Here is a 14,508-nt window from a genome sequence, read left to right on the forward strand (position 1 = left end):
TGCTAGAAATTATTCATCAAAATTATGTTACAATTATGCAGCAATATATGTAGTAACACTTATTACGATAAATGATGGCTTTCTATCAGCTGATATTATAATGACAGATCTAATTCATGACCCATGTTAGTCTGCATTTTTTCCTTAATAAAAAGATACAGAAAATTTCTGATACAATTTAGCCCTAAAAGATATATAACCCAGGAAAGCTGGCTAGATCATCTAGGAAGAATTGTTAAAAAACTTCAATGGAAAAGTATTTGATGGCGCTGGAGGAAAATGGGAGGGTTATAAAGGTCCATGTGAATATTTTAAAAATGAATTTAAATGACCAGAGCTGTAACAATGAACAGAGTCAGGGGGTCATATTCATTTGGTGGCCAAGAAGGGTAATAGAATAATGGAATCCTGGGGTGCATCAAGAGCATTGCCAGCAGCTCAAGGGAGGTGGCCCTGCCCCTCTGCCCAGCCCTGGTGAGGCACATCTGGAGTGCTGAGTCCAGTTCTGGGCCCCTCAGGACAAGAGACACATGGAGCTGCTGCAGTGGCTCCAGGGGAGGGTAACACAGATGATGGAGGCACTGGAGCATCTCTCTCAAAAAGGAAAGGCTGGGGGAGCTGGGGCTGTTCAGCCTCCAGAAGAGGCACTGAGAGGGGAGCTCATCAATGTCTGTGAGTATCTGCAGGGAGGTGCCAGGAGGATGGAGCCAGGCTCTGCTCTGTGGTGCCAAGCAACAGGACAGGAGGCAATGGCTGAAACTGATGCACAGAACGTTCCTCCTGAATATGAGGAAGAACTTTACTGTGTGGGTGACTGAGCACTGGAACAGCTTGCCCAGAGAAGTTGTGGAGTCTCCCTCATTGGAGATACTACAGAATTGTCTGGGTGAAATCCTGTGCCATATGCTCAGACCCTGGTTGGACCAGATGAGCCATTCTGGTCCCTTCCAACATGACCCATTCCGAAAGCTTGTGTTTATCACATAGGTGAGTCACTGAGGTTCTGCGTAAAACAGGTGCAAACCTAAGTTTAAATCTGAGAGCAGACATATAGTGCTTGTACCTGTTGAAATCTTAGTAGTCTCACAGGGGCTTCCCTTGCTTTGTGAGAGTCAATTTTCCACTGACACAAGTGCAGTGCATAGCTTTACTGAGAAACTCTTCCCAGTGAGAAGTTCACATCAGAAGTTGTTAAGTCCAGTAATATCATATTTACAGAGGTGAGTTGTTAATGTGTACTTATAGAAATATATTATTTTAAAGCAATATTTTAAAAACGTCTTGTTTCTGGCTCCAATCACCAGCATTACTTTGTTCACTACATAGGTCATCTGCCTGGACTTCTGTGACGTTTTTGGCATGGTCATCCATGACATCCTTTTCTCTAAATTGAAGAGAGATGGGTTTGATGAGTGGACCTAGGGATTTATTGTATTTCTGCATTCCAGGGCAATGGTCCAGGGCTCAGGGTCCTGATGGAGAGCAGTGACAAGCAATGTTCCTCAGGGGCCCATACTGGGACCAGCATTGTTCAATATCTTCATCAATGACACAGATGAAGGGATTGAGTGCACCCGCAGCAAGTTTGCAGATGACACCCTGACGAACGGGATGTCATCCAGGGGAATATGGACAGGCTTGAAAAGTGGCATAAGCTGTACCCCAGACCATACTGTTCAGCATATTCTTTGGGATGTACCCTCCCCAAATCGGTTTATCTTTTCAGAAACCATTCCTATTTTGGAAATCACTACATGTTGTGGGAATTAATTTTGCATTTAAGAGGTAGGATGTCCCTCTTCCTGGTTTATGTAATTCCCACTTGCCTTGCTCTCACCTGCAGAGATCCTGGGTGTCAGTGCTCAGGATTTCTCCACTTTCTTCTAAGCAATGTTCAGGCAAAAGCACTCATTATGAACTGTGTTCCTCTGCATGCCAGACTGCCACATGCTGATAAATACCTGCCAGCAGCTATGGGATTTGTCCTGGGAAATTCCAGGTAAACACGATCCCTCAGCCTCATGCAAGTAACAGCTGCTACTTTTGCTCAAAGGGAATTCCCACTGACTTTGATCTGTAAGAGGACATCACTCCAGCTTTGTTTCACTGCAGTGAGGTAAGGCAGTAGCTAAAGTGTTTATCAAGGCTGTGTGATAGCAGTAATTTCACAAGGAGCAAGTCAGACTTTTCCACCATTTTCCTTAGTTATACGCTCTTTACTCTTAACAAAGGTCTTCTCTATGCACTCCAGTGAAAGCACAACTGGAGTCTGAGCCAAAATACAACAAGTTAGGATAGGACAAATATCAGCTATTTCTCTGGCATGACCTGTGGAAATCTGAAATATGTTGGATTTTGGCCTTTCCACCTTCTAAATTTACTGTCTTCAGTGCAAGGAAAAACACTGAAGTTTTAGGAGGTCTGCTTTTCATTGCACAATCAAGAAATACTATTTTAAAAACAAAATATTACTAGTTGTGCTTACTTTAGGCATGATAAACTGGCCAATCTTCTGTGCTTATTTTATGCTAGGTACTGGAGAAATGTGTAGTAAGACTGGTCACCCAAGGGAGCTTAACAAACATATCGTGGAAAGTGGGTGAGATAAAACAGGAGCTGGATGGGCAGGAAAAGAAAAAGTAGGATAACAAACACACCATGAGGCAGGAAATTCTTGATTAGTCATATGAAACAGCTGCACTGACCACTTATTCTTGTTATTCTAGACTTTAAGCATCAAAGTTTTGATATTTCATGTCATTACAACCCGATTAAAGCACAAGCATCTGTTAAAATCATTGCATTCTTCACAGCTGGTGTGTCAAACAGGCTGTCACTTAGACAAAGTAGCATCCTGCCTCCTGAGCATCAGGGGAAGATCCTCGGTGTTGTTGTGCAAGAGCATTTTCTCTGTGCAAACAACTGATAACATTATTCCACTTGGAAAAAGACTTCTTCTAATACTAGGTCTATTGAGAAAGCCCCAAAATGTTCCAAGTGCTTTTAGGAGAAGATGCAGCCAGTGCAGAAATATGGGCTTTTGAGTGTGTACTCTAATTCACAAGTGCTTGTCAGAGGTGCTTTCCTGTGGGAATACTCCTGTACAGCCATGCTTTCAGGTGCAAGAGAACATTTTGAGCCACCCCAAAACACTGTTTATTTTCATTTTATGGACAAGCCCTACCACTGAGCTGCTGTCCTTGGCCTTGGAGAACTTCAGGGGAGGCTTTGCCTCATGTTCAATGGCCAAGGTCATTAAGCAGGGCTGGACATATCAGGACTGGAGCCATGTCCCAGCCCAAAGCTTGTTGTGTGACTAGCTAGTCATTGTTTTGCTGAGTCCTGTTTCTGACTCTGCTAGAATGGAGACAGCAGTATCTCTGTACCTCACAGTCGGAACACCCTTTATTCTCTCAGCATGTTCTCTTTGTCATCTTATAAATTCTGTCAGGACAAAACCTAGGGCTCACATACATTTTCCTGCTCTGGTTGACTGGAGCAGCAGCAGCAGCAGGTCCAGCTGTGCTGCTGGAAGTCTGGCAGCCTGGGAGCTGCAGATGGCTCACCAGCATGTTGGGCACCTGTCCTGTCTACACACCATGCACCTATTGGGAGCCAAGTCTGTGCTGTATAAAACCCACTACACCACGTGGCACAAATTTCTGAAATGCAGAAGCCCACTGCAGGTGTTGGTCAGTTTTTCTGTGTTTCAGCACCAGAGTGATGCCTGGGAAGGAGGCAGCCTGGGATAGGGCATTTGCTCTGGGCTGTTGCAGACCGTAGGCTGGATCTGCTGAGAAACTCGTCCCCAGCTGCCACCTGCTGAGCCTTGAGGAAACAGCAGAAATCCCTGCCTGTGTGCCAGGCTTCCTCAGGCGGGGACCTAAAGCCGTCACCGTGTGCTAAAATCCAGGACAGTAGCCGGGGGCAGATGCTAAACGCTGTGTCACTGGGCATGTGAAAGAAAATCAGCCCACTTCTTCAGGTGCCCAAACACAAACAGGGGTGCTGACTGTAGAACCAGCCTGAATTGCTCATCTGGGGACACAGACAAGAAGTCCACAGAGTGAGAAAAATACAATGCAATAGAAGATAACAACTTGTATAGTAATTTTTTACATGAACTCATAGAAATACAGTGCTACCATGCTTATATTTATAGGAAGAAGAGCTCATCAGGAGACTTTTGAAATCATAAAGATGCTACTGCAACATTAGCTGCAGGAGGAAAAACTTCCCTTTCCTTAAAAAAATCCAATACCTACTAAGCAAATCCAGCTTAAGCACAAGTGCACCAATATTTTGGAAAGCTGGATTTTGTTTGGCACCATGATGTTATAGTAGACTTGTTGCTGATCCTGACCATGATGCTTATTTTCAACTGACTGTTGTGTAGTTTGCAAAATACACCACAGATCCTCATACTTAAAATAAAAATAATACTTACCCACTTCTATCAAAACTTCTCCTAAGCAAGGCTATTTTGCTATCTACATTTACAACGCCCAGCAAAATGGGATCTCATCATAATGTATGATGTCTGGAGAGTAGAGTGAATTGAAAAGAAGATTGCACTGACCTAATTTATGCGTACCAGGTATGTTTTAGTTTTAAGATAGTGTCTGAAGAAAAAAATAAGGAACACGACAAATAAACAACCAACCATCGCCAAAAACAGCAAAAAAAAAAAAAAAAAAAAGGTTGAATCTACGTCTAACAAGCCTCCAATGCCACCTGCTGGGGAAACACTGGAAGTGAGCATGAGGTCTCCAGCAGAGTACAAACTGTATTATCTTTGTTATTGACTTCTTTTAAAATTATTCTTGTATTTAAAAAAGCTGAAAATATTTTAAGAAAGTTAGATGAGCCACTCTGAGTATAATCAGGAGGGTGTGCTTTTAAATAGCAAATTGATGGGAGTTTCTTTTCAACTGTACTCCAAACACTGGCTCCTTGTAATCAAGAAATGATTCCTATTATTTTCTCTTTCTTCACTTCTAAATTATGAATCAAAAAAACTATCCTGAAATACATTTGAATTTTTTTTATGTGAAATAATAGCTTATTAGCATCACTGACTGCTTAAGGACATCACTTAACACAGGGCTGGGCAGAGGGGCAGGGTCACCTCCCTTGAGCTGCTGGCAATGCTCTTCCTAATGTACCCCAGGATTCCATTGGCCACAAGGACACACTGCTGGCTCATGGATGGCTGGTTGACCACCAGGACCCCCAGGTCCCTCCCGAGAGAGCTGCTTTCCAGTAGATTCTTCACTAGCCTGTATTGATGCCTGGGGTTATTCCTACCTGGGTGCAGGACCCTGCATCTCCCTTTGCAGAATTTCAGAAAGTTCTTCTCTGCCAATCTCTCCAGCCTGTCCAGCTGCTTCCAAAGGGTTTTAGAGCACCCTGTGGCATTGCCCATCTCTCCTAGCCTTGTGTCATCAGCAAACTGGCTGAACTTGTTCTAGCCCTTCATCCAGGTAATTGATGAACAAATTAAACCCCTGGAGGACACCATTAGTGACAGGCCTCCAACTAGACCCTGTTCCACCAAACACAACTGTTTGGGATCTGCCATTGAGCCAAATCCATCTCATTGTTTACTCATCCAGTCCACAGTTTCTGAGTTTGTCTATGACCATATTGTGAGAGACAGTGTCAAGTGGAGAATCCAGTCCAATTACATTTCTTCCTGGCAGAGTTTTTGAAAATCAATACACAGCATTCAGAAGCATCTTGTTTTCTCATCATTCAGTGGTAACAGAACTTAAACTGCAGAGAATTAGTCAACCTAAAAACTGCCAAGGCTTGTAAAACGTGGAAATGTAAATCCTAAAGTGAAAGGGGTTTTTTTCTGTGTTTTGCCTACATCTCTTGCATGCCTCTCACCCTGCAAATCTGTACAAACGCTTGTGCTCTACAGGAAAAAAACAAATGCAAAGTCATTTGTATGGACAAAGCACCATTAAACAAGGCTACAGTTTTCAAAATAAATAGAAATTGTGAACTAGACAGATTTATCTCAGACTAAAGTGTCTCTAAAATAGGGGCTTATTTTCATTTTGAGAAACAGCTTAGAAATACAGTGTTTAACTATAATTATACAGTAGTAAGATGAACCTTTGGCTGCAGCAGTAGCAGTTTTTAAAACAGACTATATAATGTGTCACAAAGTATCAGGATAAAGACAACAAATATATCCATGTAGCTCAGATATCAAGTTGTTCTGCATTTTTTAAGTACTTTCAGATGAGAGGGATGGAAGCAGAAAAGTATTTTCATCCAGTTACATTTACTGAAAGGAAAATAAACAACCTGTTTGTGTCGTTGATGCAGTTTCTTCCTGAAAGGAAAAAAAGGACTTAGAACATTCAGGACCCTTCTCATTTAAATGTCTGAAACAAAACACAATAGAAGGCATCAACAGTTTGGAAAACAAAGGCTATCAGTCCATCCACTGCAGACTTCCTGATAAATCCTAACCCAGTGTGATTTAACAGGCCACATCATTAACAGCAAAGACCACTCCACCAGCAGTGCAAATGAAAACTGTTAAGCCTGACTTTATCAAATAGACAGACCTACAATACTTTAGTGAGCCGATTAAAGCAGCACAGTGACTCTGAGGATACTCATTGGCCTAATTAACAAGAAGGAAAAAAGAGAAGAATTTACTGAGACTCTTAGCATTCATGTAGCAGAAGAACTAATAAAACAGATACTTGTGTAGTTGATGTGTTTTGACATGGTTTCACTTCCAGCTGGACCTTTCTGTTACATGAAAGGTCACTGCCTCAGGAAACAGATCTTTCCACATCTGCCTGGATGCACTACCATTGAGAAGACTCATCAACAACACAAACAAATAAAAATTTGCTCATCTGATGCTCACCAGAATTGATTTTGACTGGAAACATAATAAATGGAAATGCTTTCCATTTCATCTTTATTTTGGAGTAGGGGAGGGTGGGGAAGCCATAACTATTCTAAGTGACTCCCTAAAATCACTGAAAAGTAGAAAAATATCTTATCTCCTTCATCTAAAGCACAGACCTTAGATTACCACAGTCACATAAACTCAGATATAACTCTGTACCTTGCTGACCCTGTGTTGCATGAACTGGAGTCCCTGTCCCTTGGAAAGGCTGGATATGGAACTCAGTGCCATGGTCTGGTTGACATAGTAGTGTTTGCTCAGAGGTTGGACTTGATGATTTCAGAGATCTTTTTCAACCTAATTGAGCCTGTGGTTCTGTGATTTTTGCAATATTGTTGGTGTAGCAACATAAACATTTCCAGGGCAAAATACAAAAACCACTTAACAAAATGCAAATTCATAGTATAAATACTTTGAATGAAATGTGTATTTAAATGATGTTGAAGTTAACATTTCTGGTTACTTCCATATTGCCCAGTAATCTTATTCCTAAAATATAAATAAGTTGGATTTTCTCAGTTTGGCAAAGTTGTTTGTGAATACATTTGACAAAAAAATTATGATGTCTAGTGACAGACAAAACAGACACTGTGAAACTGCTGAAGTGATGTGTAGTGTTTTGTGTTGCTTCCAACACACACTTCTTCAGTTAAGTAATCATCAACACTAATTTTAGAACTTGAAGAAAAGTATCTTAGTCTTGGTATTTGAAACTTCTTATGAACCTTGTTATCTGTAGATAGCTAAGAGATTTTGTTTGGAGGAATTTTTTTTTTCTATTTTGTTTTTTCACCCCAACATTTTTAGGTTTTCTTCTTTTTTTTCATGAAAAAATTGCCTAGTTTATGTGATGAATGGAAGTTTGTTTGGAGAAAAGATCATTTAAAACATGTACATGCTTGCAGCACACAGTTGCTGTGAAGCTGGTACTTAAAATGACTTTGCAACAGAAGATGGCTGTGTTCCAGTGGTTTTTATTGTAGTCCTCTGTCAACTTCATCCCAAATGCTAGATATGGTTGTGATTCAGAAAGATACAGAAATGCAGATGACAAAACAGATGATGAAGTTCAATTAGCTGAGGGAGGAGAAGAGGAAAGCAGATGTCACTTGCCGATTATCTTACAGAAATGAGCATGCAAATCTTACACTTGTGAAGGTCCACTGATGTAAATGGTAATATTTTTCCTGTATTAAATCAGACCCTATGAGATGTTATCTTCTGGTCTTTGGTGAAATGTTGTTGTGAGAAACATGGCTTGCACTTTTGAAGAACTGTAATTTCATATATTAGCACCACAGTCTTATTTAATATTTTTTAGGTACATTTTTTTCCCTGGCATTTGAGAGCTGTTCAGTGGAGAACTCTCATGCAATCTTGTTTCTAGTAGATGAAATAAAAGGTCAAAATATGCTATATGGAGTGTGCAACGTGATTCTCTAGTTTAGGTCCCTAGCAACATAGGCAAAAGTTGCAGTTTTAGCTTTAGGCACAGCTGACATCATCTCTGCATTGTTGTGTCTCTTGTATGTGCACAGTGTGATCTAGAAAGCAGGGTATAATGGAGACAATCCCACTGCAAGGCTGATGGCAAAAGCTGTGCACAAAAGAACAGCATATGCTATGTATAGCAGAGATACATTGCCTTTCTCTCTGTCATACTTCTCAACATGTCCAAACGATTTCCAGATGATGAGTTTTGTTAGTATAGAATTAAGGTAGGATTTGAAATTGTTTTTTAAAGGCCTCAAAATAACCTGGGAAATTTTAGAGATGAAGCTGAAAAACAAATCACTACATATGTGAGGAGGAGAAATTGCTGTGATGGGCCAGACTACTTCAATTAAGTTCAAAGCCCTAATACTGGTGTTGTCATGTAAGAGAAATTTCAGAGGAAAAGAAACTGAATTGGTTGCACTTAACTGGGGCACAGCAAGTTGTCTGATGTTTTTGTTTCAGAAAATACGAAAATCTTAAGATGCAGGGAGTAGGAAAACCTTAACCTTAGTCCAAACATCTTACCTCTTTGCATTAATTTAGTACTCTAATGAAAGCTGCTTATTTCCTGTATAAAACGCTCAGGTCACTTTCTAAGATCTCTTGTGTAACAAAACGCCCTCATTTCTGAGGTTGTCACTGTCCAGCTTAATGTCTTACATACACAAAGTTTCCTCCACAAGGACAGAAGGCCTGTGCTCTGCAGGTGTGTGATGCTGCAGACAGCTTGCTGGCATGGCCAAGTGCCTGCCATAGAAGCTGAGCCCTCCTTTACTCCATTTAATGTCCTACTCTCATGTGCAGTGACTTAAAGTACCTTACTATCTTTCCAGCCAACTCCACAGGTCCAGAAGATGGACTTTGTTCAGAATTTGTTCCATTACCCAGCAGAAAACAGTAAGGGAGCAGCTTGCTTTTCTGGAGCTAAAAAAGCCACAAGGTGAGAAACCTCCCACTGTCTCCCTCTCCAAAGTCACAGAGTTCAGAGCAGCAATAGCTCAGATATGGCTTTATGCCAGAGCCAACCAGAATGAATCCTCTGGAGTTGTGACTTCCGTATTTATTGATCTTTTCTGCCTGCACTGTGTTCTTAGGCTGTTGCAGCAGCCAATGCCATGACGTCAGGACACCTAGGCTTATGTGAGCTGGCATTCAGCTTGGCAAGACAGGCTGAACTATCACTGAACTGCAGCTGGAAATTCAACATTCACAGCCTGGCCATCAATCTTTATAAATGCGTAATTATGTTCCAGCCTGTGTTCGAAATTACAGAAACTAGACCCAATCACCACTTCTAAACATGAGGTCACAGATTTCAAATCCTAATTCTGAGCTATTTTAAAAAACAAACAGAACTCTTGCCCTTTGTTGTAGATCAGGTCTCAAACGTATTTACCACAGCAATTCAGTGTTCAAACATACATACAAACAAACGTATACATTTTTATAAACAAAATACTTTTATTAGACTAGTACATGGATTATTTTAAATCAAGGATTAGAATACAGTTGGTATTAAACTCATTACTACTGTTGATATTAAACTTACTATGATTGTTTCAGTTCATTTCACCAAAGTCAAAGTTACTGTACATTAACCTCAAGAAATAATATTTATCTGGAAAAAAATATTTTAAAAATATAGATGGAATTTCTTTTTCTTACTTTTATTTCGCGTGTTTTGGCAATATAGTTTAAACTAGATGACTTAGTTAATACAGCATTAACACTAAGCAAAATCAGAACTTAATGGGAACTGTTAAAAGACTGTTTAATTTATTTGTTCCTGCTTCTGATGTGAAAATTATCCCATCATTACATTTATGTTTCCAATTTACTAGATGCAATTATTTTTCATTATGCTTTCTGCAAGAGCTCCATCCAAGAAAAACATCTTGAGTATTTAGAGATGCTCCAGATGCCTAATCCAGCTTATTGGGTAACTGCTTCAGGAATGGCCCTAGATAAAGTCTTCTACAGCTTCTTCTTGATTTATAGAAGCATCATAACAGTGTTTCCTTCTCTGGACACCAGTAGCCACATCTAGTCTGGTACAGTACTCAGAAATGAAAAAAAATATACTTGGGTGTAGCCTCTACAGACCACATTGTCACCTGAGTGTGCAGTTACAGTAGTTTTTCAGAGTCAGAGATGAAAAGAAATGGCTGGCCATGTGCAAAACAAAGAGCAGTCTCTTCTAAAACAAGAGATCCTTTCTACAATAAGCAGGCTCAGTACGCCACTTCAGAATGATGTAGTGGCAAGACAACATGAGCCTCAACTTAGATTAAAAAATGGTAACCTGGTGTAAGATATATATATATATATACACATATATATATATATCCTTCAAGCCCACAGAGAGACTTGTGAATTATTACTATTTGTTATTTTAAATATCAGCTCTTTCAGAAACCTCATTCTGAATTAAGTTGGACTATCCTGCTGCTGTGCAAACAAGGCAGAGTCAGTTACCCTGTAGCTCCTTTGGGAAGCTGTTGTAAGCAAAGTTATTGCTTTGTATCAGATGGTGTGGTTAGAATACTTCGGGGATCCCTCTAATCTTTTGGATACATTTCTATTTTTACACAGTATCCCTGACAGGCTCAATGATCTTTATCATTCTTGTCTCAATCCTTGGTTATAAGAAATGTTATTAGCAATGCTTTGCTCATCAGCTAAACCAGTGACTGTTTCCACACTCTTCAAATGCAAACCAAAATCTTAACTGAGGCTTCTTCCTTCAGAAGGTGAGACAAGCCAGTCCCACTGGCTCATGTAACTAACTACTGTAATTGGACTGTTTTCAGTATCTGCCCATTTCCTCAAGGGAAACAGGTGGGGTACTCTTCCTTGACCTGATGTCTCAACAGTCTTGTCCAGGTTAAGACAAGGAATGTGGTCTGCTTTGCCTTTTCCAATGGTCAAGTGGGAAAGGGGTTCCAAATTTAATGATTATTTCTTTTCTATTTCTCCCCCTCCTCAATGTAGGAGCAACATATTTTGATCCAACCTAAACTCCTTGTCAAATAATTTAACCCAGACCAGTAACAGCCTCCTCTAAACTGACTCTGTCATCCTATGCAAGACTTAACTGCAATAACTTAGTTCCTTTGTTTAATTTGACATGACTGTTACTTGTATATAGAATTTCTTCTACACACTCATTTCATAATAGGTTTCTGTACTTCTTATTGCTGCCCATATGCCAGACACTCTTCTGCCAGTAGCCCAATACCCCTGTTCTCAAAAGATCTGTCATGGAATTATTCTACAATATAAAATTTGATTTTTCATATATGGTCTGATACTCATCTTAGTGAATATATATGTAGCATGTAGGGTTGAAAACCACAGACTTGCCAACAAGTGTTTACATTTCCATTTAATATGAGAAAACTTCCTCATTATGTAATAAGAGTATGAGGCACAGGAAAAAAATAATTGTAATGATCTGCAAAAGAGAAATCTTGCTATTTTAGAGAGTCATCTACATGTATTGGTAATATCACATATACCTTATAAAGTTGTATACAGTACTGTAATACATATGACATAATTTTCCAGTTTCCTGGAAGAGAATCATGAGAGCCATTTACAGACAACTAGCTTGCATTTTCTCCAGAATAAATCACATTAAATAGACGTGCAAACTGGAGTAAGGAGGGATTATATAGCAGTGCCATTAAAACAGTCAAAAAAGCCACTGATCCTACAACTGAATCTGAGTAATCATACACCTGAGCAAGACCAAGAACAGCTTCTCCAAAAAGTGTGATCAAAATTCACTAATTAAATCAGACAGAACAATGATATTAGCCTCTGAAGAGTCTGACAGTACAGTAACGCCATTGAAAATATCCCTGTTTTATCCATTTCAACAAAAATCATAATCTGAATTACAAGTATACTGCATATCTGCATAAGCACCAAGATAATATAAAGTAAAAGCTTATTCATCAAGTCCCTCTGACAAATGGTCCCCGACAAAAAAGCAAATTTTTGATGTACATTTAAGTACTTTTGGCAAGAAATACAGGTTCCATAAAAGTCACTGCAAAGTCTGAAGAAAAAAATCTAAAACTTGTAAAAAAGATCAAATGTAGAGCATTTCTAATACTCTGAGAAATAATTAAATTCACTCCAGTTCCTGAGATAAACTGCAGATCAATTGTGAAGATTTACCATATTGTACCACACAATCTTTCTCTCCTTCTCTTACACACTGCACACAAGGCTGGAACTGAAGCTTCTGCTAAGCTTACAAAGTCAGTCAGCAAAGCATGTGAAAGCTCAGAACATTCAAATTTTCTTTTCCACTATAAAAACAAGAGACTGGCAACTTAGGTCAGAGACAGACATACTTCTGTCACAGTCTGTCAAAAGAATTTCCAGACAGAGGTAGTTGCCTTAAATTAACTGTACTTGCATCATTTAAATTAATACAATTCTGTGTTTCTGTCCTGTTTTCACTGACCAGTGTGCTCTTATTCATCCCTCTGCTGTTTAAAAGAGACCACAGATGAGTTCAAACTCCTAGGGTCAGATTTTTAAAAAGAGCATGTGTCACCTAACAGCTCAGCATGTCTCTGTATGCTGGAACCATCATCAATGTGCTTCATCGCTACTAGCCATGTGGTCACTTTCTAACTTAGCATTAATGTTGTGCTCCATCTTCTGTAAAACTGCTGGAAGATCCAGTACAGAAGAAATAATATAATGAGGTACGGGGGTGATATCTACTGGGGCGGTCATTGCTTTGTTTAACCAGACCGTCGCTTTCAAGCCAGCATTCAGGCCTCCTTGAATATCTGTATCTAGAGAGTCACCGACCATCACACACTCTGCGGGCTGCACCCCCAGGAGATCGCAGCAGTAATGAAAGATGGATGGCGCCGGTTTCTCCTCCTTCTGCTCTCCCCCAACAACGATGGCATCGAAGAAGGGCTGGCAGGCGCACGCCTCGATCTTCTCCCTCTGCGTCTGCCGCTCGCCGTTGGTGAGCAGCAGCAGGCGGAGGCCTTTCCGCAGCTCGGTCAGCATGGCCCGCGTGTCCTCGGCCAGCGTCAGGTGCTGCAGCCGCGTCGTCTTCCACAGGTAATAGCACTCGGCCGCCAGGTCGCGGTTCGCCTCCCCGCCGATGGTCTCCTGGATCGCCTCCTCCCAGTGCGAAATCCGCAGGTCTGTGATGCACATCTTGGCGGGATCGTGGCACTCCTTGAGGAGCTTGGCCTGGACCTTGTCGCAGACGGCGCGGGCCTCTCCCTCCCCGTAGTGGTGCTTGGACTGCAGGGCGCTTATCACCTGCAAGGGACGCGGGGGCGCGCGTCAGGGCGCGGCGGGGCCGCGCGGCGCGCTCCCGGCCGCGTGTCAGCAGGGGAGGGAGCGGGACGCGCGCGGCCCCGCCGGGCCGGGCCGGGCCGGGCCGGGAGCAGCGCTGGCCGCGGGCCCCGCGCCGGGAGGGGGACAGGGGCAGTACCTCCTCGATGGCGCGCCGCCCGGCCGCCGCCGTGTCGATCAGCGTGTTGTCCAGATCGAAGAACACCGCCTTGACGCCGTGCAGCCCCATGGCGCCGCCTCCCGCGAGAGCCGCCCCGCTCGGACGGCGGCGGCGAGCGCCCCTGAGCGCCGGCACAGCCGCCCGTGCCGGGCACAGCGCGGCGGGGCCGCCAGGCCCGCCCCTCACGTCAGGCCGGCGGGGCGGGGCCCGGGCGGAACCGCTCTGCCCGGGGCGCGCCGGGCTGCGGGTGGGGCTCGGCGCTCCCAGGTGTGCCCCCAGAAAAGGAGGGTTAAAAGCGCGCAGGGCGTTGGAATGGGCTATGGGGAAACCTTGCCCGAATCCCGATAGCTCGTGGGGCTGGGGCTGGGGCTGGGGCCTGGGCCGGGGCAGGGAGGAAAGGCGGCGGGAGCTCCCGCGGCCCGGCCGCCCCTGGCCGTGACCCCGGCCGCGGGCGGGGCGCGGAACGCGCGGGCCATGGGCGCCGTGGCTGGGCGACGGCCGGGCCCGGGGGGAGGAGCGGCTCTGCGGGGCCCGGGCGTGGCGGGTTTCGGGTGTGCGTTTTGCTGTTTTG

The 14,508-nt window shown here is 42.7% G+C and overlaps 1 protein-coding gene across 1 annotated transcript; it reads right to left on the reverse strand.

The window, feature by feature from the left end:
* Positions 1–12,031: 12,031 nt before the first annotated feature.
* NANP (N-acetylneuraminic acid phosphatase) lies at positions 12,032–14,170 on the reverse strand. Its single transcript, XM_079332522.1, has 2 exons — positions 13,917–14,170; positions 12,032–13,741 (listed from the first exon to the last, which is right to left on the reverse strand). Exons 1-2 carry the CDS (start codon positions 14,004–14,006, stop codon positions 13,046–13,048), a joined length of 786 nt encoding a protein of 261 aa, XP_079188648.1. The 5' UTR covers positions 14,007–14,170; the 3' UTR covers positions 12,032–13,045.
* Between the last annotated feature and the right edge of the window lie 338 nt (positions 14,171–14,508).

This window comes from Erithacus rubecula, assembly GCF_903797595.1.
Source record: "Erithacus rubecula genome assembly, chromosome: 2".
Lineage (NCBI taxonomy): Eukaryota > Metazoa > Chordata > Aves > Passeriformes > Muscicapidae > Erithacus > Erithacus rubecula.

What these genes read in the sequence shown, in the direction of transcription:
- NANP (XM_079332522.1), bottom strand. Translation starts at nt 14,006, where the DNA reads ATGGGGCTGCACGGCGTCAAGGCGGTGTTCTTCGATCTGGACAACACG. An exon ending in GGCGGCGCGCCATCGAGGAG is followed by an intron (nt 13,742 to 13,916) that starts GTACTGCCCCTG and finishes CGTCCCTTGCAG; the next exon opens with GTGATAAGCGCCCTGCAGTC.